The sequence below is a fragment of the Chrysoperla carnea genome, chromosome 3 (genome assembly GCF_905475395.1).
Source record: "Chrysoperla carnea chromosome 3, inChrCarn1.1, whole genome shotgun sequence".
NCBI classification, from domain to species: Eukaryota; Metazoa; Arthropoda; class Insecta; order Neuroptera; family Chrysopidae; genus Chrysoperla; species Chrysoperla carnea.
This window is the reverse complement of record NC_058339.1, coordinates 35911034-35938960: the sequence shown is the minus strand read 5'-3', so window position 1 is coordinate 35938960 and position 27927 is coordinate 35911034. Positions and strand designations below refer to the sequence as shown.

Below are 27927 nucleotides of genomic sequence, written 5' to 3'. Positions count from 1 at the left end.
ATGTGAAAATTCTGCTTATTAAGATTATTGATTTTTCCAAGAAACTATGGATTCGCTTGCTTTAAGAAATTTCCACTTTGAAAGCACGGGAGGCAAAGAGGTATGCCGCGCATTATAAGTTATAGGTGAAACGGTTAGGTACAAAACGGTGTGGGTACTGAACTGTTCTCTTCTTGGTTGGGTGTTAAGTGGAATATTGGATAAATAATGTGATAAAAGCGAAACTTTTTGATACGGAATCCAATAAATGCACAAACAAAGTGAATTTATTTAAATTTATATTTTTATTTATCAATGATTACGTTTAATAATGATAAATGTTTATTTATTAGAATAATAAAGAAAGATTCTAAAATTAATTAACCTTTTAAATTGATATAAGTTCAAACTTATTATAGTCTAACGCGAATCATAGTCTTAGAGCTATATTAAGTTCCACTGCCTAATTTTGAGTATTTTTCTAAACTCGATTTAACCAACACTACATCCTAAGGTTAACTTTTTCTACACTCCTATTTGATACAAAATAAAACAACAAAAGCATGGCCTCGTTCTGAAATAATTGTCTGCAATTTCTGCCAAAAAGATTCAATAGGTATATATGATTTTGACTCCTACACAAAAATTTTATTTCTCAATCTAATTCCTAGGAGAGGCTATCTGTCCTATCCCCAGATACAGGAAGTGAAATTGAATTTATTTATCTTTCGTCCATTTTGAAATTTCATAAACTCATATTTACTGGCATTCCAGGTAACTGTTTATAGTTCATTCCTAAAATTTCTTTGAATATATATAATGCAAGCTTTTATACCGCCTGGATTCAATTCGGCTTCTCAAAATAAGTGTAGAACTGCCGTATTGTGCCTATGGGTTTAAGCGTATTCACGCAGACAACCGCTATAGCGAACCAATCAACCTTATCGAAACAGCTCTTAGACTAATACTCATTTAATTTGCATTCATTGTCAATTTAATTTATTATTTTTGTAATGTTTAATAACTTTAATAAATAATCGAAACTGTCCAAACAATAGGCATTATAAATCAATCAATTATAATTGGTCGAAAATAAATATTAGTGCATAAAAATTTACAACGTAAACAATTCCCCAATAAGCTGTTAAATAAGCATTCAATTAAAAAGTATCCGAAAAAAAAATTTTCGTAATAAAATGTTTGAAAAATAATCCATTTCAAAAAATTAATTATTTACAAAAAAATTATTAAAATTTGTTTTTCTTATAAAAATCGTAAAAAAAAATTGAATGAAAGTGAACCGATGATAATGTTAACATTCTTTAAAGTGATAAGAAAACTTTCCTTCAGGGTCAAATTAAACAATTGTATTTAATATTTCAATTTTCTTTTCTTCTTCAAATACTGACTCATATTTTTTGTAACCAAAGTAAAATAATGTTTAAAATATTAAAAAAAATTAATTAGAAAAATTTATTTAAAAAATAATTATTATTTAAATAATAAAAAAATTTATGTCAACATATATTATTGGCGTAATATAATATGTTGACATAAAATCAACTAGAATTTTTTAGTGTCTATATAGTGAGCAACGTAATTTCAAATATTGAATCGAAATATCTAATAATATCTGCAATAAACACTATACAAAAGTACGAAAATAATTAGTAAATTGAATGAAGAAAAGTTTAAACTATCATATGTTTGTAAAACGCTTCGTCTGCAAAAGACACAATGATAAACTCTTAAGAATTTCCGTGTTATGATTCAACATATTTTTATGAAATTTGGTAAACATTGTTTACATATCTGGAGGTATATTATTTTGATCCGTAAGTTTAAATCTAAAAATAGCAGAATCAACATAAATGGATTTAAAACTCTTAATTATTTTTTAAAAATGCTTTTTTTGCCGAAGATTCACTTGATAAAGACCTGGCACGGTCATCCCAACAAATTAGTTGAATAACTACTGGAGTAATTAAACTTATTAACACAATTTAGCTTAAGGAATAACGTGAACGTGCCAATGATAATTTCCCCGTCACCCAGTAATTTTTTCAATTAGTTACTGGTTTAAAATTATGCATTAAAAAAATTTCTATAGGAATTTGTTTATGTAATTTTAAAATATTTTCAAATACTGAATTTCTTCTTAATTTCTTAAAATAAACAAATATTATTATTAATAATTAATTCCAATGTAAAAATATATAAAAAATAATATTTATTTAAATAATTAAAATAAATATTATTATTTGTTGACACACTCAGAAATTTATGAAATTTAATTTTTTTTAGATAAAAATTTACTAAAGTCATTTTAATAAAATATAAATAATATATTCTTTATTTATTTAAAAATTCTATTAAAATTCTAAAATTCTTATTATATTAAACAATATTTTTAGAGTTTTAATAAAAATATTTGTAAAATAATTTAAAAGTTTGTAGGTTACATAAAATTGAAATAGTTTTTTCCAAAAATAAATAAGATATCAAGTTAAAAACTTACCGGAATGTCCACCAAATATTAAAGCACATTGTATTCAGCCAGAAAAAAGCAGCCAAGAAGAAGAAATGCATAACGGATGCTGTAACAAAAATTTAAAAAATTAGATTACTAAAATTAAAAAACCGGGAAAATTGGTTTTACTTTAGGGATAATCTTATGTCTACGCATACAACAGAAAAATGTAAAATTATTTTTCTCAACTTTATGGAAATCGCTTGTTGTCATATCATTTGGAAATCGCTTGTCATATACTACCATGTTTTTCATCGTTTTTGATGTAATTATCATGAATTTTATTCGTTGTGTGCGTAGTCATATTAGGGACAATAAAAACGATATCAGCGCTTCCAGTGAAAAATTTTGGCGATAAAGGAGGCTGTTATGACTAATTTGCAATTCTTTACATGTTAATATTATTGAAAATATCAAATTAAAATTATTGAAAAACACTAATTAATTAAACTTAATGCATTAAAAATTGTGAAAATAAGAAATCAAATTGCACAAATATTATTTTTCAAATGTAAATTAGCATAATTATTCATTTAAATTTGTGAGACAATAATATTAAATTTTCAATGTAAGTCATAAATGCAACCCATTCAATTATATATGCATCCATACAATCCTATGAATGTGCCACATTAATCGTCATACAGTTTGTGTTTGGAGTTTTGTTTTTCAATGCAAAAGAAAAAAGTTTAGTTTTCTGACTTTTGACCAGAAATTTGTTATAAATACTCTCCACTGTGAATCGGATTTCCTACTTAAAACTAACGAATTATATAAATACATATTACCGCTGCAAATTAAAATTGACAAATTTAATCTAGATAAAAGACAAACTCTAGTTCCAAAGAAATTAAAATAAAAAAATTACTTTATTATGAAATTTGTAATAATTTAGAAGTTGTTAGTTGATTCAATCAACAAAAATATAATATAAGTTATGATAGAACGCCTTCGCGCATTCAAAAGACGTTTTTAATAATATTACACATACAAATTCGGTACATTAAAAGTAATATGTACTTAAGTTTAAGTAAGCAAGGAAGTATTATTTTAATAATTAAGTATGTGCTACTTAATAAATATACTGAATAAAACGCAAATGTCATCAACCTTCTATTTAAATGAAAAAAAGATTTAATATAAATGGTACGCATTCACATAAATTATGAATATTTTTTTAATAATATAATAAGATTTTTTAAATGTGTTTTAAATATTGTTTTAAAGGGCCTTCTAGACGATTGATTTTATTACTCTTCAATAGGGTATTCTACTATTTTTGAAAAGCACTTCAAAATGTTGATTTTGCTAATAAAAAAACCACCAAAAATTTATTTGGGAAAAGTACACACGCTTTCTTGCCCAAAACTTAAATTAAACTTTATCCTTTTTTTAAACTGTTAAAAAAGCGGTCATTCAATTTGGTGACGTAATATCGGTATCATTATACGAAATAACACAGATAAGTTTGACAGATATATTCATAGACAACTAATTATAATAAATACAAATATTTATTACCTATGAGTATATGATACCCAGCTGTCTACATTGAACTAACTGATGGTCTATGGTTCATACCGATATGACATCACATCAGGGTTCGCCCGCGTTTTAGGTCACGTGATTTACAGTTTAAAAATTACGATTTTTTATTTTAATATTATAAAAGAAAAATATGCTTTTATGATTCAAAATCAGAATATATTAAAGTATATTTTTACATAAATTTTAGCTTTTTTCAAATTTCATAAGTCATTTTTGACTAACGATAAGAATACCCTATTGTGTTCATCTTTTTATCTTCATTTTATATTTATATTTTACATTTCATTTTATATAAGCTCAATAAACATATCAAACTAGTGATTAGGAAAATATTAAATAATAATTCAAGGAAAACTTAAGGATTTTAAATAATTCAAAAGATTCTCTATAAATAAATTTATTTTCATTTAAAAAAATAAATTATTCAAACTATAAAGTTGTTTAATTTTCCAATCCCTTTAGGTCTCCTGAATTCTGATAAATATTACCAGAATTGTTATTTACCTTTGTAATAAAATTAATTTCATTGGTTTGGGTGATACCCCATATCGGCCAAGGTGATGCAGGCGGCCAAAACTGACATCTAACTTCAATAAAACTATTTCCAAAAATCAAAATGTCTAAAATAAATAGAATATTTGTTGTGTAATTTTTAGGCCTTATTTCAGGTGTTTGAAACACATGATTTATATCACTTACCAAAAATCAGAAACATTGATAACAATTTATTCATTAGAAAAATTATATTTTACTCAACAAAAAAATTATATTTTATACTTCTTTACCAGTATTGTTAAGTACAATTTTCAAAATGAATGGCTTTTTCCGACCTGAGTCGTGATTATTAATCGTCCATGACGATTAATGTGTGCACACATTAAATTATTATAGATTATTTTTTATCTTTATATCGTGCATTTGGTATGAAAAAAATAATTAATATATTTTGAAAATATAACTAGAACAATCGAAATAGTAGTAATCAGACTCAGATTTCGTCCAATTTTTGTTTTATGAACTTGAATAAAATTAACTGCAAAATTTCAGATTTTTTTTTAAAACATCTTAAAGCAAGAGAAAAACTTTGTAAGAATCTCGTGATGTCCATTAGCAGCTTCTCCGAATATAGTCAAAGTTATGTTTTTAATTTTTCATTTTTTTTTATGTGAGATACCGATGTTAGATACTCATGTGATACTTGCTTACTTTTAACCCCCGACACAAAAAGTGGGTTGTTATTAGTTTGACCGTTTATTTTATGTGTCTGTCTTCTATGCATCGTAGCTCCTAAACGAATGAAGCGATTTTGATAATTGTTTCTGTTTGAAAGATAATTTACTGGAGAGTGTTCTAAGCTATGTTTCGAAAAAATCGGTTTAGTCTGGCGAAAGCTACAAGGACAAAACAGCATTTGTCGTCGGATTTTTAGCTTTTATAAATTTCACAAATGTTATTGGGTATGAGTATGGGTATGGAGGTTAGCGGGCCATGCTCGAGCATTGGGCCTCGAAGCAATGGTTCAGAGCACCTAGCCAAATAGACCCTTGTACTCTATCCCCGCTACGCTTTTCAGTGGCTATTATAACCAACTGATGTACTGAAACCCAGGATCTGCCTAGCGCTGAGTTTCCTAATTTCTTCTGGTTCGACTATGGCCTGGGCATATGTTATTAATAATCCAAAAATTTTCGAATTTGTTTGTAATTTTTATAGAGTTTAACCTACTTTAAGGAATTTAAATACCGTATGGAGTTGATATACTCTATGGATTCAGAATCGGTAGCTGTTATCACAAAAAGAATGTAAGCTTATAGCCAAAAAAATTAATTTTCGGTGGTAATAGTTACTAAATTCGGTATATAAGATTTAATAAGTATTCAAAAAACAACTTTAAGCAAATCCCCGCATCGACACAACACCAATAGCTCCATTTTCAATCAGAAAGTTTGAAAATAGTATCTAAAAGCATAAAAAATATTATCGGAATATTTAGAGGATTTTAAATAATTCCAAATTATCTAAATAATTTTTTATTAATCAACTTAGAACATTTACCACATAAAAAACTGTTTTTAATTTCTTCTTCCTGAATTTTGATAAGCATAATTGTTACCGTTACTATCTGTCATTGCAATACTTGTAGCACCATTGCTTTGAGCAATAGCCCCTCCCCAAAATCTACATTTAACTATATTGAACATTGTTCCAAAAATTAAAATTGCTGCAACAAACAGAATATGAGTATTCATTTTACTTATATTATAAATTTCCTAAAAAATTTATTAAATATTTCAAGGAAAAATTTGAGGATTTTAAATTATTCAAAAGGATCTCAATAATAAATTTATTTTTGCCAAGGAAAGATAAAAATACTTTAAACTATAAATTATTAAATACTTTTGTTATTTTTTTTTTAACGTAATCATCCATTTATTTTCCCCGAATTCTGGTAAATATTATTGGAATGATTATTATTCTCAGAAATGAAATTAATCTTATTATTTTGAGAGAAATCTATTAAATGACATTTAACTTCATTGAACAGTATTCCAATAATTAAAATAACTACAACAACAAAAAGCATTTTTTGAAATTTTTAGGCTTTATTTTGGATATTTGAAAAAAAAAGCAGCAGATGATACTTTTTTATATCATAAACTTACCAATAATTAGACACGTTAAGTTCTTCATTTTAAAAATTATATTTATATAACTTAATTTAACAGTGTTAAAAATGATTTAATTCAAAAAGAGTTTTCACGAAAATAATATTTAAAAAACTGTTCTCGCCTTGTGCAATGATTATTGATTGTGCATGTAAATAAATATAATATTCATTAAAATATCGTGAAACCAGACACACAAATTATTATAGTCTACTTTTTATTTTTATATCGTGCCGTTTACTATAGTAATAATATATTGATAATTCAAATATTTTGAACATAGAAAGCAAGTAGCACGTTAAAATCTTAAATATTAGAGCTATCGTAAATAGTAATTAGGCAATAAATTGGAGAAAATAATTTCTTTAAGTAAAAAAGAAAGTAATAACTAAACAAACGTCCATTTAGTAAGCAAATTTTGACATAGGAATATAATTTAAGGTCGAAAACAAACTCGATTTTTTGCAATTTTTTGCAAAAAATCAAGAAAAACGCTAATAAAATTTTTGTTTTGGAATCTGATGAAAATCGGTGGATGAGGTAATTTTGATCCGAAAAGAATTAAAATCAGATTAATTTAATGATTGGATGCCGAGTTTCTGAGATATCGCAATATTTTTGCATATGCATTTGACTAATTTTAGTCAGTATCTAAAAAACTATTCGACCAGTCATCAAATGCATGAGTTTTATCGAAATTGGAGATAAAAAAAATTCTCTATTTTTGCAATTTTTTTTAGGGGTACGTACCTTTGAAAAAATCGAGAGAATCACAAAAAAATTTGTTTTGGAATTTGATGAAACTCAGTGGATGGGATAATTTTGGCCCAAAAAGTATAAAAATCAGGTTAATTTAATGATTGGGCCTATAGAGAGTTACAATGTCAGCGAGCATCATGGGCAAAACTTCATTTTCAAAAAAGGTAAAAGTTCCCCACCAAAAAATTAAAATCTATAAAATTGTGAACAAAAGGCAGAATAAGTGAGGGCTATAACGTGATAGTCTTTGTTTTTAATGGAGAAATTGTCCAAGAAGCGGGCGGTTATCTGCTAGTTTAATTTGCTTTATTTTGATACTCTACTCGATAGATTTGGTGGTTTTTTTTACATATTAACGTATTACTATTTCGCGCCAAAAATCCGCCGTTTATTTTTCAAACACCTAAATATAAAGACTTGGGGAACTATCGAAACCCATCGAGCCGTTTCGAAGATAAGAAGTAACAAAGAAATTTACAAACATCACATACAACATACTCCTTGACAGTCGGATAAAAAGAAGTATTTTTTAATGATATCATTTTGGAAATCTACCTGTTTTGAAATAAATTTTAAACATACCTAAAAAAATGTTGCATAAAGGTAAATTTTAGCCCCAAAATTTTTCTGAGGAAATATCACGCAAAAAGCTTCTTGTGGAATGATTTTCATAATTTCTTGCTAGAGCACTTATATCACGCATTGTTTTGCATCCACAGTGACTAATTTTTCAAATAGCCCATAAATTAAATTATTATTGTCGAGTTGGTTCTTGTTTAACGATGTGAGTCGTTCGTTTGTCAAGTGGGACACAAAACAACGCCTTTGTATAAATTATTATGCACATAACTTCACAGTTCATTATTATTTATTATATTATGAAGGTCATAGCACTAGTTAGAGGTACCTAAACATAGGTTTGTTTTAATGTTCAACTATCAAAAAAAAAAAATCATTGTAATCCATACTAATATTATAAATGCGAAAGTAACTCTGTCTGTCTGTCTGTCTGTCTGTCTGTTACTCTTTCACGCCTAAACGGCTGAACGGATTTTGATGAAATTTGGTATGGTGATAGATGATAACCTAGAAATGGTCATAGGCTATAATAAATAATCACGATATCGTTCTTAGGGGGTAGGCAGTAGGCAGATAACTAAATTGAGTTAGTGATTTTTAGTCGTTTTTGTTGGGACTTTTGCTCTTTCACGTCTAAACGGCTGAACAGATTTTGATGAAATTTAGTAAGGTAATAGATGGTTACCTAAAAACGGATATAAGATCAAAATGATCACGTCATCGTACTTAGGGGGTGGGAAGTAGACAGAAAACTGAATTGAGTTAGTGATTTTTTTATGGTTTTTGCTGAGAGTTTTGCTCTATCATGCCTAAACGGCTGAACGGATTTTGATGAAATTTAGTAAGGTGATAGATAGTAACCTAGAAAATGATATGGAATATGGAGGGAGGGGTGAAAGTGGGAATGTTGCCCAGCAAAGCGGGTAGTTCACAGCTAGTATTTATATATACCTTTGATTTCATGGAAATTGTACATTAGTTACATATTTGCTGGTCTATGTCATTGTCAAGTTCTACAAATTCTGTCTCTTATAATACAGAGTGTTTCCTAAATAAATGAGAAAAAAAAGAAGAGCAAATTCTTGAGCCAATTTTATAGAAAACGTTCATAAGAACATATGTTTACAATCATACCGACTCCAAGGTACACGGTGGAAATATGCCCGCTAATGTCACTAGAAACAAAAAACTCCCGACAAATGCGAATTATTCCTTGTAAAAAGATTTTTGGAATTTTGCTAGAAAATGTTCTCAATCGAGTCTGTTCGACCGTTTAGGGGCTACGATGCCACTGAGAAACACACAGACGCACAGATAAACGCTTTAAACTTAAAACATTCCTTCTTAAATCAATATCAAAGTGATGGTCAAGGATGGATGAGATGAAAGAATACTTAGAGAGCTATCGTTTTTTGGTACAAATTTTTGGAAATATTTTAATTGAAATATTTGAGTTGACTTTGTTCTTTTGAATTATTGTTTTGAATTACTGAATTATTTTACCATTTCACTTTTCGAACTGAATGGAGCCAGGTTTATTTGACCATTCATTTCCATGGTAATTGTTTATATGTCATGTCTTTTCTAAACTGAATCGATTTTGAAGATCATCGCCAATTTTTTAGTTTTTTCGGGTACGGCAACCAAAGCTCGCACTTGAACAAATCGATAGAGTAAAGAGTATAATCGCAGTGCTTGAAATTCAAATGTAACTTTAACCATTCTAATTTGGAAATTCGCTTTTCTTTATAAATATTTTTCCCCCCAATGAGTATTTAAGAGGAGTCTTAAAAAAATTATAAAGTTTCACGCCAATCAAATAATGATTTCACACCATTGGAAAATGTGTACAGAACCGTCTTAATAACACACAATATTATCTTAATAAATTTACTTTAATTAATTAATTAGAATGTAAGAAATCCATATTATTTTAATATGACTATAAATAATTAATTATTACACCATTTTATGAATTTGTCTTTCTTTGTATGTTCATAATAAAAAAAAAAAATTGTATGTTCTCAAAGTAGGACAAGCAGCTGTATTACAGAAAAGAGAAAATTTTACATATACTTATATTTACAATCTATATATTCATATATTTGTTTATGTTCGTTAATAATTAGTAATTATTATATTTAAATAAAATATTGATAATTTAACTAAATGTTTTATTTAAAATTGCCTTATATTTACTCTTAATTTCTTTTATAATGGGTAGGTAATATAAACAAGTAAAATAAACAATTGACTGAGTTAATTGTTGAAATATCTTGTAAAGAAAGTGTTGAATGTCAGAGTTTGCATTATTTTTAATAAATTAGAAGAAGGTTTAAAAAACAATTTCCGAAAATTTCTAAAGTATTTTCCTTTGGTATTCGAGAATCATTCACAATACCACTTGTTGAAACTATCTGCTCAATATCTTTTATGGTTTTGAAGAAAATGGACAAGAAAGTTTTGTCCTAATTTTCGCCCTCAAAATGGGTAAACTATGATGTTTACAAAAGAATATTTCTAACAAAAGTTGTTTATTAAAGATGTACGAGCGCCAGGGCAATTTTGGATAAAGACTTGATTTTGTTTATATGAAGTTGGACTTAGCCTCAATCAATTTTGAAAATTTTACGGGCGGGGGTTTCCCGATTATTTAAATTAAAAGATTTCAAATGTAGGCATATTTAACATTGGTCTTTTGGGAAAACGGTAGATGGATAATATGTTCTCAAAGATTTCTCCAAAACTAATCGGTGGAAATTAAAAAAAAAAAATTTTAATTAAAATTTAAATTAAAACCACGCATCCAATCATTAAATAAGCACTATCTTTGAGGTAAATACAAAAATCGGATTAATGTATCGATTGGATGCACAGTTTCTGAGAAAATCGCTCTTTGTGTGCAAGAAAAAATCGAAAAAATCGGTTTTTTGTTTTCAATTTCGATAAAACTCTGTATATAAGGTAATTTTGACCCAAAAAATACAAAAATCGGATTAATGTATCGATTGGATGCATAGTTTCTGAGAAAATCGCTCTTTGTGTGCAATTTTGGACTATATCTCAAAAGCCATCCATCCAACCATTATATAAATCCGATTTTTGGATTTTTTGGGATAAAGTTATCTTATATAATGTATTTTATCGATATCGAACGCAAAAAAAATTTCGATTTTTTGCAATTTTCTTATGGGGTATAATTAACTCAGTAAATTACTTGTTGACACTTGTTTAAATTTAGACTTTTGTTCTATCTCTTAGAGTAAGAGTGATTTGTAATACTTTTTTACTCAAACAAAATTTCGCAGAAGAAATGAATTAGAAATAAGGTAAAAATGATTATTAACTTTAGTCTTGCTGAGCTATCAATAAAACAAAATTGTTATGAAACTTTTATTGAACAAAAAAATGTTAATTATCTTTTAATAAAAAAAAAAAAATTAATTGATTTATCAAAAAATATAATTTAATAAAATTCTTTTTAATGTTGAATATTTTTAGGTCAGGTAAGAAGTGTAAAATTAAACGTGTAAAATTGTAAATAATATGGTCTTATTAATAAATAAAAATTCTTGTGTTTCTCTTTTTACACTCAAAAATATTACATATGGACAGATCGACCTTGTCAGAAATATTATAATTAATGTTATTTATAAAATGTCCTTGCTTCTGTGATAGAATATTAAAAATCTTATCAAGGTTTTGTGTTTTAATTGGAAGTGAAAGAATATTTTTATTATAACTCTATTTTCTTAAGATTATCTTCAGATTAAAATATAATTACAAATTAAGTTTTGTGTAATTCTTACGTAATTTGTATGCATTGTTCGTCTTTTAATTAGATTCGAAAAGTTGAAATATCCGCTTCCTATTTTGAACAAATTCCTCGAAAAATATCTTTAATTAAATTCACTGGTATTATAAACAGATAAGTAACAAAACAAAATAAGCTGTGCTCCCCTTAAGACATTCTCCGTTAATGATAATAAGATGGTGGCTGGAAGGGGCACCTTAAGTAAATAACAAACAATTTCCAGAAATACCTCTGTGTAAAAATTGTTGAATGTCAGTGTTTTCACAAGACCACTAGTTGAAGCTACCTGCAAATTTTCAACTTCCTATCTTTTAAACTTTTGGAGAAAATGGAAAACAAAGTCTTTCCTAATTGGCGCCGTCACGGCTAAACAGTGGTGTTAATAAAAAATGTTTCAAAAGTAGCATATTTTTTTATAAGGAACATTTTTTACATTTAAAATCTTTTGTTCTATTTATAACGGTTTACAAGATGATTCCTACGAACCCAAGACCCAATTGACCTATGATGCTCATTTACGAACTCAAACTCACTTTTTACGTCTTGAGCATGCTATAAAATTTCAGCTTGATATCTTTTTTCGTTTTTGGGTTATCGTAATAACGGACGGGCAAACGAAAATGGACTAATTAAGTGATTTTATGCATATACCAAAATTTTGTTTGTTTCATCAGTATTTTTAAGCGTTACAAACTTGGGACCAAAATAAGTATAGGTAGTACCTTGGTATATATTTCATAAATACGAGGTATAAAAAATTGTTCAATAGCTGTTTTAATTTAATTTTTTTTATATATTAAAAAAAAATTGACTTCACACCAGGGAGGAAGGGTCAAAAAATCATATAGTTTTCGTGATGTTATTTATGGATGGCCTCTTACTTCAAAAATAATCCAGGTAATAGTGATCGAATGCCTCAAAATTTAGCAAAATATTTGCCTAAAAAAAAAAAAAAAATATCGAAAAACTTTTATTTATTTTGAAGAATATAATTTTTCATAATTTCCGTTCCAATAAGCAGTACTATTTCGGCCTAATATCCTCACTGCAGTATGTAAAAATACGCAAAGTAAAACAAAATGTATGTCCGGGTTCGACAATATAACATCATTATTGTACGAATAAAAAAATATTTTTAAGAATCGTTTAAAGAATAATAAAAAAGAAAAAACCATATAATTATTATCTTTTATGCCACCTACATTCAAAATACACTTTGTATGAATGGTATTTTTACTATATTAATTTAAAAAAAATCTTCATCTCTTTAAAATATTATTACAACTTTCACTTTACAAGACGTCATTAAATATATGTAGAGATATAATACATACATTTAAGACGATTAGTGTACTTGTGTGTATTTTTATTTTATAATATTGAGAAATAATATATTATATCCTGTTTTCACTAAATGTTTTAACAAGACGACACTGTACCTAATATTTACAAGGTGTTTAGGAAATATTGGAAAGATATACAGGATGTTTAAATAAAATGATTTACAGATTGTAGTCGGCCAACAAATATAAGCTCCTTAAAATATATTAATTTTTGCGATTGAAACATTACAAAAATCCCCTTTGAAGTTAAAGGCAACACGAATTTTGCGTACTCTTTCGGATTTGTGACTAAATCCCTTGACACATCCTTGGAATTTTTGACTAAATGTTTCAAACAAAAGTTGTTTTCGAACAATTTGCTCCCTCTCTAATAGTATTGTTAAATAGATGCGTGTTTGAGATATCTCAAGATATCTGATACAGATAGCCTATGATCCCTTTGTTCTGTCATTTGGAGGATTGAGACGTTTAGCATAAAAAACACATAAACAATCGGAGTAAAAAGGGCATCAGAACATCTACGCCCTTATTCCACCCAGCTCCTGAAGTGTAAAATTTGAGTGTCCTTATCTTGAAATTTACGGCGCAATTTAAAAATACTAATATAAAATTTGTTTTAAATAAAATGAGGTACAACTCGAAAGATAAGTAGCACTTCATTTTCTCCTTTTTCTATTTATAAAAATAACGATAAAAAGTGCATTTCAAACATCTCCAATAATTTTAGACATATTTACCCTCAAACACAAACGAATATCGACAAATGCGATAGATCCTCTCCAAAGTTGTAACCACTATCGAGGCTATGAGGAATTTTGGAGGGAGTTTTCAGGCACGGCTCGAATATCCATTTTATGAAAATAAAATTTTAAAAATTTCTACAAATGTCGAAAGTTGTAAAATGAAACTTTGTTTTTAGATAATATGTGGTCAATGACTTATTTTTTATTACGGATAGCAAATATCGACATTGTTTAAGAAATATCGGATTTGAATAGCATTAATAATAATAAAAGCATCGACATCCAGCGCTGAACTTACCGGTAGTATATACGGAATATCGATATAGCGATATTGAAGTTCAGTTTTGCCATCCTTACTTTAAATACCAAGGACAAGAAAAAAAATGTCATACGGAATATGCAAATATTTCTACTCGTAAATTTTACAGCCGAGTCACATTTGGAGCTTTTCGTTATTACCAACTTATCTTTATAATACTCCAAATGGTGGACAAAAAGAATAGAAATTTCGCTTTGTTTCTTTTACGAATATTCAGCGGCCATCCTGTATGGTCATCGCCATGAATTAAATATTTTATTAAAAAAACCATTTTTTTTATATCAGCTATGACTATGGGTTTTTTTTAACTATTAAATAAATACCTTTTAATTTTAATATCTATAAAATATTCGAAATATAAAACTAAAAAAATTTAAAATTACATAATAATAAATTTATGATTCCGGTTCCAATAAAACTAAATATTCTTTTATTTAATAAGTTGTTTAAGTTGTTATACGGCGTAATATACGCACACGAGGCATATAAATTAATTTCATTTTCAATTTTTTTTTAAATGTTGGGATAATTTCCAAGAAATCAATAAACATTTTTATTTTTTATATAGAAAGATTATTTCAATAGTTTTTGTATAAAATATATAAGATTTCATATTTTTAGGATGAAAGTTGTTGCCAAATTTTTGTAGTTAAATTTTTTCTTTAAAGTGGAAAAAAAATTTGACATAAATTAATCAAGTTGTTCTATTAGAACAGGGTGGTCCCTTTTTCAATTTTCCAATGTAATTTTATCATACTTTTCAAACAGTGAAAGATAAGTTTTTGGACAAACTAATTTTTTGAAATTTTTTTTAAATTTTGTTTTCTTCGTATGATCACGTTTTAGGGTACTAATTACCAACCCTTAAAATTGATTTTAATCTAATTCAGAAACAAATTTTTCGTGATCTTTAGGGTGCACTTCCACCCGATGTTTTAGGATTTAATCCGTAAACGTACAAAATTTTAATATTTGGATTTTGGAGATTTTAATCGCTCGTAGAACCAAGATACGTTTGGAATTTACGCCGATTCTTCAAAAATTATCTTTCCAACCATCAAATCAGCCCGACTTTTGAATGTTTACTGTTCAAAGTTATTATCAAAATTTATTATTGCTCGATATTCTACAATTCCCTAAGAAGTTTATTCCTCTAAAGGTATTTCGATACCAAAAAAATGAAAATGATCAAAAAAATTTGAAATTTTATTTACCAATTAATCATCCTTTTAAATGTCTTTTGTGAAAAATTAATATCCATTCTCTGTACGATTTAGGAGAAATTAACTAGCAAAGTCAGTGTTTTATCAAAAAAAGTTTTTCATTTTTATGCACAGTTCTAAATTTTGGTATGATTTTAAAGCTTTAGGAATATTGATAAAAGTTTTTTATGTAAATGGTAACATTTTTAAAAGCACTTATTGACTAAAAAAACCAACATTTATTACGACTTCTTCATATACCACCATGTAAAAGTTTTAATAATAATTAATTTATCGTAAACCTTATAGTCTAAGATCCCAATTAGGATCGACCTTCACCCATCTGTTTACCGGATGAAAGTTATTTTATATGAAATATAAAATGTTAACAAATATCCCTGCAATGGGTTGCCTAAAAAAATGTGGTCCAGACTACTTTTAGTGAAAATATCAAGAGTAAAATTTTTAGAAATTTTTCACTGACTTGCAAATCTTACGAATTTTGATCTACTCGAAAGTAAAAGCCATAAAGAATATGCAGCAGCTATGTTGTCTGCCTTTTTTCGTTCACTTTAATCGCATTTATACAGGTTGTGAATAGTAATTACGTTCATCTGTTAATTCATTGACTCGCATATATAAATAAAGATAATTTTATTGCAAATACGGTGCTATATGATTGTCCACAAAATCAGTCAAAAAATAATGTTTACAAGCTTTCCCAGTTTTGATATTTTTATTAAAAGTTGTCTGGACCATATTTTTTAAGGCAACCCACAACAGGGATATTTGTAAATATTTTACATTCCATAAAAAATAACTTTCATTCGGTAAGCAGATAGGTGAAGGTCGACCTTAATTCGGATCTTGTACTATTACAGACAATCTACTTGAAATTTATACAGAGGGCATATTAAATACTTATTAATTGACACACATAATTTCAGTTTTTTGTTATCGAAACACCTTAAAGAAACCTACCGTACCGACCTCCTAGAAAAAACCCGAAAAAATCACAAACAAGTTTTTGTTCTGAAATTGAGGTAACAAGTAATTTTAACCCAAGAAAGGATTCATTTTACGTTTAGGAGTATGATTAGAAGTCAACTAAACCTTATATTTTGGAAATATTTTCTGCGGCTTCTAAAAAAAATTATAAAAAAATGATAATGGAAAAGATAAGGTTACCTTATATCAACATGTCTTATGGAGCACAGTTAAAAAATTATAACAAATAAATTAAGAGAGAACTAATAATACGAGTTACAATTTACAATATAATTTCTTGATCAATTATGGACTTGTAATGTTAATCTTTGGGAAATGCTGTAAGTCTGTGTAACTAAGTTCTTGTAAAGTGTTTTGAATATAGTTTCGTCTTCGTAATAATCTGAGTTGTGATTGTCTATACGTAATAGAGAATAACCGATATTTCAGCCAATACAAATCAAAAAGGGTTAAGCTAGAGACGTAATAAAAGTATTGCATTGTAATTAAAATGAAAAAAATGACAAATTGACGACAATTGTTAATGATTTGTGTGTGGTCGTTAAAAATGCATTAAATATAATAATTATTTAAATTTAATAAATACTTTGAACTAATTAATAAATGATCAGTCGGAATAATAATAATAATAGATCTTCTATATTGTACAAGTTGAAGAGGTCAATTAACGTGTAAATAATCAATTAAAATAAAATAATATAATATTAAAACTGAATTAAGTATTCATTATACAGTGCGATCAAAAAGTTTGCGCTCAAATATATCTCGTCAAAAACAATTAATTTTTGAATATCAGAAGATATGTTAGTTATCAGAAATTTGTATTGTTAAGTTCTGTTTTCTACTGAAAAAGCGATTTCAAGGGCCTTAAATATTAAAAAAATCCAAAAAAATTACTGATTGCTTTTTTCTAATATTTTCTTTTGGAAATAGTCGAGAAATCAATGTTGACAAAACATGGATTCAATCGTCAAAATTAACGTTTTCAACTTGGGTAACGCCCTTTGTCAAGTTTTTACAAGGTTTTCCCAAAATTTGTATTATCAAGATGGTTAATGGGTTGTAGTCGAATTTCAGAATCTATGTAGAATAAGAAAAAAGAAAGCCTTAACAATTAAGTGTATAAGGTTTAAAAAAAGGTCTTTTAGACTTTTTAATCGCTTGGTATAATATAAATAAAAAATTTGCTGAAGTCAGTTAAACACATCATAATTCATTAAACAGAGATCTTCAAACAATAATTACATTATTCTTTAATTAAATATATATTAAATAAATTAAGGCATTGTATTTATATTTCATAAAAAGAAATCGGCTTAGAATTCTTTCTATTCAATAAAAATAATCAAAAAAACACCAGTTATCAAATTAATACATTTTTTTGATAACAAATTGAATATTTAGTGAATTTTAATTAGACTCGTTTGAAGAAAAATATATTAATTATTATTAGACGTATTATTCAAGAACAAAGAAAGTGATTCTTTAAATATAATAAAATTACGTTTATCAGCGAATTTCATAATCTAAATATCACACGTATATCTGCTTTTAAGCAGTTAGTGAATGCGTATAAGAATAATCTAAGACATTGGTAGATACCTACTTGGTGACACAATTTCCTTGCTCACGACTACATTATTTTGCAACACAGGTCTCTATTAAAAGCTAAAATAACGACTGGTGTATGTAATTCAATCATAATCACCAACGCATACATACAAAACATGTGCCGTGAGAAATAATCACCAATTTGCAAAGAAGATAACCAAAAAATAGTAACAGGGTAAAAGAAAACTGCAATATATTTAGGACACACAAAACATCGTAAAACCATTTTGAAATTTGGAAATTACATTTTCAGATTTCTCGTAAAAAATTAAGAATTTGAAATAATAGAAAGACATAAAATTTAGGATATTTCAGAAAATATTAATAAAAAATAAAAAATTTAGCATAAACAAAACTTCAGAAAAGTTTTAGTTTTTTATCAAAGTATCAAATTTTATTGAAGTGGAGTGTTTTTGATAATTCTCAAATTATCAGTAAAATTTCTTTGCAAAGAAGCAAAGATTTTTTAAATGGTTTTATCTCAAAAGTTTTATTTATTATTTGGAGCATTTTCATTTACAATTTTATGAAACTAGGTCACATAAAACTAGATAAACATTAACTCAAAATGATTCGCATTTGATTTATGATTTTGCTTATTTTGCAATACCTAAACGTTTCATTTCCCAGAGCAAAGTACAACCCATTTCAGCCGGAGAATCAACAACGATGCATCCAGCATCAGCTAAAGCTTTCTTTTTATCAGCAGCTTTACCTTTACCTCCAGAAATCAATGCCCCCGCATGTCCCATACGTCGACCTTCTGGCGCTGTACTACCCGCAATAAAACAAACGACTGGCTTAGCACATCGACCCACATTATGTTCTTTCAAATATTCAGCTGCACATTCTTCGTCCTGGCCACCGATTTCACCAATTAATATAATCGCTTCCGTATCGTCATCGGTTAACAAGGCATCCAAACAGTCGATAAAATTTGTTCCATTAAATGGATCGCCTCCTATACCCCAACAATAAGTTTGACCCAGACCCGTTACTGTAGTTTGCATTATAGCTTCATAAGTTAATGTACCCGATCTGGAAATAATTCCTACTTTCCCTTTTTTCACAATTTGAGATGGAATAATACCCATTTTACAAGGTGATAAAACTGATATTAATCCCGGTGAGTTTGGTCCAAGTACACGTGTTTTATCTTGCGCCACTAAGTGTGTACGTAATTTTGACATATCTTGTTGAGGAATACCTTCGGTTATGATCACAATTAATTCGATACCAGCTTCAATTGCTTCACATACAGCGCATGCAGCTAATGCGGGTGGAACAAATACTAAAGATGCGTTAGCTTTTGTAGCATCTTTTGCCTCTTTGATTGTATTAAATACTGGCTTGCCTAAATGTGTTTGACCACCTTTTTTTGGGGTGACACCACCCACAATATCCGTACCAAACTCCATACATTCTTTAGCATGAAATGTACCTTGTTTACCGGTGAAACCTTGTACAAGAACTTTTGTGAAATTACAAGTTTTTAATTGTGGTCGAGTTTTATTGTACGCAGGACTTCCACCAACACTTCCAGAACATGACGTTGAATAATTACGAAAATTTTTGAAATATGGACTTGTCAATAATCGTTTACAGATTTTTTGTGCCATTTAGAGAATTTTCATCACAGTTCAAGCACGACAATTTAAATTTTTTAGTACTAATCATGGGTCACAAACCATCGAGTCCAATTTTTGAGACGAAAAAAGTGTCAAAAATATTATCACCATTAAAAAATATTTCAAATGGAAAACAAATTTTCTGTCACCTCAAACAAGGCCAACTGTTCGGAAAAAAAAACTTTTAACAAAAAAAAAGACCGACTTCAAAAAGTAAAAAATTCCAATAAGATCGAAACAAATTTGCCTGTGTTATCAAAAAAAAAATCGAATTTTTTAACTTTATGACGTCATCAGAATCCAAAAAATTTAATTTTGCTCTATCACATCCAAATTTTATTCAATTTTGATAAACCAAGTATGTAATCCCACTAAATCTGGGTCATACTTTTCAAATTTGAGATCAAAATTAACCTAGCTCTAATAGGTTTCAAAAATGTGGAGTCCTGGTCCCGGAATTAAGCCCATTAGTGATAGCTATCGAAAAATTGACAACGCAGATGAAAATAATGACCCAAAATTAGTGGGTTTCAAAAAAAATTCCAATAAGATCGGATCAAATTTGCTTTTGCTATCAAAAAAATCGAATTTTTTAACTTTATGACGTCATCAAAATCCAAAAAAATTAATTTTGCTCTATCACATCCAAATTTTATCCAATTTTGATAAACCAAGTATGTAATCCTACTAAATTTGGGTCATTCTTTTCAAATTTGTGATCAAAATTAACCTTGCTATAATAGATTTCAAGAATTTGGAGTCCTGGTCCCGGAATTAAGCCCATTAGTGATAGGTACCGAAAAATTGACAACGCAGATGAAAATAATGACCCAAAATTAGTGGATTTCAAAAAAAATTCCAATAAGATCGGATCAAATTTGCTTGTGCTATCAAAAAATCGAATTTTTTAACTTTATGACGTCATCAGAATCCAAAAAAATTTATTTTGCTCTATCACATCCAAATTTTATCCAATTTTGATAAACCAAGTATGTAAGCCTACTAAATTTGGGTCATTCTTTTCAAATTTGTGATCAAAATTAACCTAGCTCAAACAGGTTTCAAGAATGTGGAGTCCTGGTTCCGGAATTAAAAGTGATAGCTAGCGAAAAATTGACATCACAATGTCAATTTTTGAGCTTTTGAAAATCTTAAAATAATCATTGAACATCTTTTATCAAGTTCTGAAGAGTAGTTACAGATTTTTTTGATTCTAAGCCTCAATTATTAATTGTTAAAAACTGTTTATATAAAAAAAATAATATTTAATAGCAAAAAGTATAAAATATGACATAGATTTAAAATTATAAATATTTCCAAAAAAGTTCATATAAAAAATTTCTTCACTTACTTATTGTGAAAAGAGAAAGCAAATCACAATAATTACAATAATAGAAATTATGCATGAGGGTACATTTTTCGGAAATAATTTTATTACTGACAAAAGGGATAAAAACAGATTTTTATTACTTTCATAAAATCCATAAAAATTTTATCCATATATTATGTATCCACTCAACCACGAATAATTTATTGCACCCTTCAAAAATACAGAACATTCCATCTATCCCACATGTTGAGAAACCTAGCCCTTCTCGATAAAACTAAATAAAAGTTAAAACCGAAATCAAAAACTTATTTTAATGTTTGATTTTTTGAATGAAACCATGATAGAAGTTCTTAAGGTAGTACTATCGGTAATAGACTTTGCATTCAGAATTTAATGAAACTTGGCATAGTAGTTCATTATTATATCATAATTAACCAGTTAAATTTTTAGGGACCTTCAGAGAACTGAAAAAAAGATATTTTGAAGATATTTAAACATTGATCCTTATGGGAAATCACAGATTTTATTTTAATACACATAAACTGGACGTTCAGATTTTCAGTTCTCTGAAGGCCTCTAACAATTTAACTGGTTAATATTATGATATAATAATGGACAACTATACCAAGTTTCATTAAATTCTGAATGCAAAGTCTATTACCGATAGTACTACCTTAATTCACACACGTTTTAAAAATTTCGGTTCATATCTCAAATATAATATAAGTTTAAGTTGAACGATTATGCATTTTTTATAAATTCTATTGGGTTTTTATACTGAAATCGATTTTCATAATTATAAATAAATCTAATAAATATTATAATGAATAAATGAATAAATCTTACCAATTGTTAGACAAGCAGTACCAACTAATTTATGTCCAGCTAATTTTGTAACAGCTAAACAAAAATCACCAATTAACAAACACGTCACATAATTAGTTTGACACCGCCAGTGTAACACATGATGACTAGAAGGTAACAAGAAACCGGTAGCTAACGTAGCAATTAAAAATATCACTGAAATAATTAAACCAATCGCATATAATTTTAAGCTCCAATCACTTGACTCACTACTATATTCCGCGGATAAATCCGGACATGCTAAAATATGTGGAATTTTTGTATCATCAATATCCAAAAAATATTCCACACAATATAAACCGGTTTGAAGGATTGTAGAACCAATTTTACCGTGAAAGCTTCCATCTGGCATTAGGTCAAATAAATTCACTTGACCATGTTTTACAAAACCGACTGAATCGTTGGGACAAATTGGAAAACCTCCAATCATTTGGTAGGAAACATTTTGTTTCGAATCTAGTGTAATAGCTTCATGTGACGTATGCACGATGCAACTTTTTTTCGATGGGCTATAAATTCCTCCCTGACCACAGCATTTCTTCACTCGTACTTCTTGTGTATGCTGATCTGAACCAGCGTAAATATTTTGAGGCATTATCGCATCTTCTAAACATATTAACGCAGCATCATTTTCAATACAAAACCGATCCCGTGGTATTTTCACATCATTATAAAAAATATTTCCACTCTCTAAAAATACATAATTATCGGATTTTACAACTGTTGCATTATAAAATCCACAATCAGGACGACTAGCTTCCACAATAGTCCAACTCGATGGTGTACGTGATAATGACGCTTGTTTTCGTTTCGAATAAATACGAGGTTTCCATTCACTGTCGATATTTTGTATACACTGTAAATCGTTATCGAAAATTTTGGTAATTTCACCACGATGACAGCATCGTGATATCGCTATTGTTTTTGTAGTTTTTGTAACAGTTTCACATTGATTAATTATTAAAAATAATATTAATAATGGAAAATATTTTAATTGATATAATTCTTGCATTATTTTTGTCATATTTTAAAGTTTATAAAAGTAATAACAACATAAAAACCACGTGTTTGAATATTTTATCTCTTATTGAGTCTCTGTCATCCGCAGAGATGCATACATACACCGCATTAAAAACACATGCAATACACACTGACACCGTTTTTTATAAAAACACACTGCTTAAATCATTTTTAAACAAAAAAACAATCGCACAAACTTAAATGTCAAGTTAAAAAAAAAAACAAAACACAATCGCACCAACTTAAATGTCAATTGCATAAACTTAAATGTCTGTTTTTAAAAAACAATCGTAGTTGAATTCATATTCATGATTTGTGCCGGTTGTAAACTTTAACTATGCTCTGTTCACAACAAACGCCGTAGTCTCTGCCATGAAAGTAAACTATGGTTTAGTGGTCATCAAAAGCTATTCAGTAACTAAACTAAATAGAAGAGATTCTCTGGTGATATGACTGAGTACTCTACTAGTGACTCTAGTCTACCTCTACTTGCAATAAGTAAGTATGTGTATTATGTGTCCAAGAACTTGTTTTTAGATACTATAGTGGCATTTTGTTTGTATATATGAGAGATTGTTTGGCTACAATAGTGTGTATTCATGTGAAAGAAGGTAGTTAGGTTGAATGCTCCCCACTCCATTTTAATTCACATATACTACTCTACTCACATGTGTATGTCTGAATGTATACAAAAACTATCATCTGTTCTTCTTGTGTATTTCTTACCTTTCTTTATAGATCAACCATTTCAATATAATAAATTCGTAGATAATCTCGAATATGACGTTTAGTTACGAGAACAAAATATTATTTGGTGCCATGCCTCCAGTTTGTCAATGGATTAATTTGAACTCATTTTTTACTTACAAATCTTATTTTATCTAATAAAAAAAATGAAATTTATCGCTTAAAAATCCCATTTGTAATTCCAATCAAGCCGTTATTTCAATAATGACGATATTTTCAAAGAACTTTCTCGATTTGGTATATACATAGAAGTAAAGTAGAGCTAATTTAGAATCTAAGGGCTTAGGATAATATTTTCAATAGTTAGTGTTATTCTTAACATCCACATTTATTTCCCTCGATAATGATTTCATCAATCAGCAAAGGTCTCTAATTCAATATTTTTTTGTATGAAATGGGGAAACATTTAGATGCGAGTGAAACATCTTCTTAGTACCGAGCAGTGAAAATGCAATTTTTGTAAGAGTCGTTATGGTTTTAAAAAAAACTTGAAAAAACAGAATTGAATTGAAATATAAAACGACTAGGCATTTCCAAACAATCACAATAAATTATTTAGTCCACGTCAACTATATTGGACAATGGTCAACCGCGCGAATTCTATAAACTGAAATTTGATAATTTCTTAAATGAAGTCATAAACATAAATTCTACCTTATTAATTTAGCTAAAGTAATAATAAGACAAATTAAAACAAACAATTGACTGAGATAATTGTTGAAATACCATGTTTAAACAGTGGTGATTACGCAGTTTGACTTTTACTTCATGTAAGTAAAGAAAAATAGCCAATCTTACTAACAAAGTGATAAGAGTATCTTTTTTTCTTACAATTTGCGCTCTCACGAGTAAACATTGATGTTTACAGAATAATGTTTCTTACAAAAGTTGTCAATTTTTTTATAAGGTACATTTTTTACATTTAAACTTCTTTATCTCTAACGGTTTACAAGATGAGTGCTACGGACCCAAGACCCAATTGACCTATGTGGTTCATTTACGACCATGATCTCACTTTTTACGCCTTAGCGTGCTATAAGAATTTCAGCTTGATATCTTTTTTCGTTTTTACTGAGTTACTGTGTCCACAGGTGGACAGACAGAGAACCGGAAATCGACTAAATAGGCATCAATATTTTAGGCGTTACAAACTTGGCACTAAAGACAATATACTTTGGTATATTCATATATACATGGTATAATAATAATCATGAAAGCAAAAATTGCAATTTTGTCAACCCACGAAAAATTAATTATTGTTACACCACGCGATTACAATGTTATGTAATTTATTGATTTCTCATATTGATACAAAAATAATTTTAATACAGTTTTCTTGTTTGATAAAAGCAGTTTAGTTAAAAGATGCATGAATTTTAATAAAAACATTAACATCGATAAAACATTGTTTTTATTTTATCAAGTGAATGAACTAAATTCAATTATTAAAATTGTAATAATAATTGGGGTCTTAAATATTTAATAGAAATCATCATAATTAAAAATAGATGTATACAATTTTAAATGAATGCAATTTTATGTTAAATTATGATTTGGTGTGGAATATTCGATAACAATGACTTCTGTGTAGCAGCTTTAAATAATTAACTTTGTTCGCTTTACTTATTTTTATATATAATTTTCAAAATATCGAAAATTGAAAATTTTGTTTAAATATTTAGCTTTTGATATTTTGAAAACCAAGGCACAAAATTGTATTCTTATTTTTCGTCTACATTCATGAAGTTGTAACAAAATTATCATCAAAGTTGAAAATAAGATAAAAATATTTCCACTCTGAATCTACTCTGCTCTTACATCCCTTATATGGACGGAGACACTTGGTTTTTTCTTTTCTATGTCATTGCTTATATGTTTATTTCTATTTAAAAGTTTTTTTCTATTTGTTTTCATTCATTCCAAGTGAAAATTATCAGAAACTTTCAAAATATGTCGTTTTTTGAGATTCCTCCATATGAGCCAATGTATTTTAAATTTTCAATGACTTTTTTCTTAAAAATTTGCACGGATACCTATGCTGAAATTTTAATTTTAATTCTTTGAGTAAAAGCCTGCCTATAAAGCTTTTAAATCAAACATTATTGTCATGCTCATACATGCTTAATGAGGTCTGAGTAATTAAATTGATAAAATGTACATAGAGGTATAGAATATGAATAATAATTATTATACAATATTAAGTGTGTATTTCTTTTTGATTGATGTGAATCAATTGTTATCAGCACATAATAAAATCCATTAAAAGAATAATTTTTAATTCAATGATAACATATTAAATATGAACATAGGTCATGTTTTTATAGCATATTGTGTTTTAAACAAGTATACTATGTATTAAAATCATTTGAATTTATGATTAAAAATAATTCCGAGTTATAACCACTTAACCTGATTGCAAAAACTAGTTTATGACATTACTATGAAATATGGATATATAGTGTGCTTCTAAAATTATGGACGATAAAATTACGTATCATTATTAACGAACTTCTGTGATTGGCAAACTCGTGCTATTTATGCAAATTTCACATACGTATTTTAATAATGTTCTTACTCCACTTGTAGCGTAAATAACTATTGTGACACCGGTAATTTTTAAAAAATATTAATTTAAATTCGGGCTGATGAAGATGTTATTGGTCTTTTTTTAATTAGTAAAGAAAAATAGATTATTTTATGGGGCTAGCTTATTCGTATGGACATTCCAGGAAATTGTGAAGCCAACGAGCTTGCCAGAAATGGCACAATGCTGCCGGACACAAGCATCAATAAATATCCGGGAGTTTCATTTGCGAACTGCAAGTTGCTCCTGATGGAGGATATCCTGAAAAATGCCAATTTTAGATGGAGGGTAGAACGTACTTGTGGTACTACAAGACAGATATGGTCTGAGTACAATCGCAGGCGTTCCGAAGTTCTTATATCACTTCTAAGGGCCTCTGTTCGCAAATATGTTGTGGCTATCACAGGACACTGGCTGGGTGGCAAGATTGCTGAACGCTTAGGCCTGGCATTGTATCACGACTACTTCAGGAGCTGTCACAGTGGTGAAGAGGAGGAGACAATGTCTCATCTTCTCTGTCACTGCCCAGCTCATGTCATGAGGAGATGGACTTACTTGACCAGCCTCTCTTTGACGACCTCTCCGACATAAAGTCAGTCGACGTCAAAGCCCTCCTGCTGTTCTTAAACAGCTTCAAATGGTTCATGGAATAGTGGCCGAGGATGGGCCAACCCTTTTACGGTATCACAATGGACCCTATGGTCTAAGTGTGTCTCACCCCAGGACAGCCACTCTAACCTTACCTAACCTAGAGCACCTAGGTAATCTATCAAATACCTTATTATGCATTTTTGCCAGCATCTACAATATTTCATAAATTTTAAACTCACTTTTGTCCCAGCAAAATCTTAGAAAGTTCAAATACGTTTCCTTACGAACATTTTTACAATGAAATTGAAATTAAATTGCTCTGGTAGATCTATAATAATAAAATAAGTATGAAACCAATTTTTTTTGTAAAGAACAAAATATTAATAAAAAAAAAAGCATTATTATGTCTCTTTTATGTAAAAACAAACTATTAACTACTTCATCGATCTTTGTTTAATTTGTATCTCATCTCTTTATTTATTTAAGTCTGTACACTAATTTGATGGTTATTTGATATATTTATTAATCACAAACATTTGATTTGTTTGCAAAAATTTGATTGTGATCAGATTGAGTAATAATCTTTCTTTTGGATTTTTTTTGTTAAGTATCTGGTAAAAGTTTATAGTTTTCACCCCGAAAATCAATATAAAATTTTTTATGACGTATTTTGAGGTCTTAATCTTATTTATTATAAAAACTTATACAGAAGGCTTAAGTTTTTTATCTTTTTAAGGTTAGATGTTAATCAAGTACGAATAATGTACTCGTCTTTGTAATAATCTATATATATAAGAATGGAAGCTTTTTTAAGGGGTACAAGCCCTTTGAAAAAATCGAGAAAATCGGAAAAAAAATTTGGTTTTGGAATTTAATGAAACTCGGTGAATGGAGTAATTTTGATCCAAAAAGTACAAAATTCAGGTTCATTTAAGGATTTTAGTCTATATCTCATATACTATTCGACCAGTCAACAAATGCACCCGATTTTTGTACTTTTTGGGTCAAAATTACCTTATATACTGAGTTTTATCGAAATTGGAGATAAAAAAAATTTTTCAA

At 28.2% G+C, this 27927-nt stretch overlaps 2 protein-coding genes across 3 annotated transcripts in view; both read right to left on the bottom strand.

Moving 5' to 3' along the window:
- Positions 1 to 22970, bottom strand: part of LOC123296983 (probable G-protein coupled receptor Mth-like 1) — a 136088-nt gene extending 113118 nt beyond the window's left edge. For both annotated transcript variants that reach the window (XM_044878721.1, XM_044878722.1), the window contains exons 1-2: positions 21906 to 22970; positions 2498 to 2576 (exon numbers count right to left, since the gene is read on the bottom strand). In XM_044878721.1, the coding sequence (XP_044734656.1) occupies positions 2498 to 2576; positions 21906 to 22947 (1121 nt within the window). In that variant the 5' untranslated portion in view covers positions 22948 to 22970. The remainder of the gene's footprint in view (positions 1 to 2497; positions 2577 to 21905) is intronic.
- LOC123296984 (succinate--CoA ligase [ADP/GDP-forming] subunit alpha, mitochondrial-like) lies at positions 18619 to 19832 on the bottom strand. Its single transcript, XM_044878723.1, has one exon. The coding sequence runs from the start codon at positions 19718 to 19720 to the stop codon at positions 18698 to 18700; it is 1023 nt and encodes a 340-aa protein (XP_044734658.1). The 5' UTR covers positions 19721 to 19832; the 3' UTR covers positions 18619 to 18697.
- Positions 22971 to 27927: the final 4957 nt, after the last annotated feature.

What these genes read in the sequence shown, in the direction of transcription:
- LOC123296984 (XM_044878723.1), bottom strand. Translation starts at nt 19,720, where the DNA reads ATGGCACAAAAAATCTGTAAACGATTATTGACAAGTCCATATTTCAAA.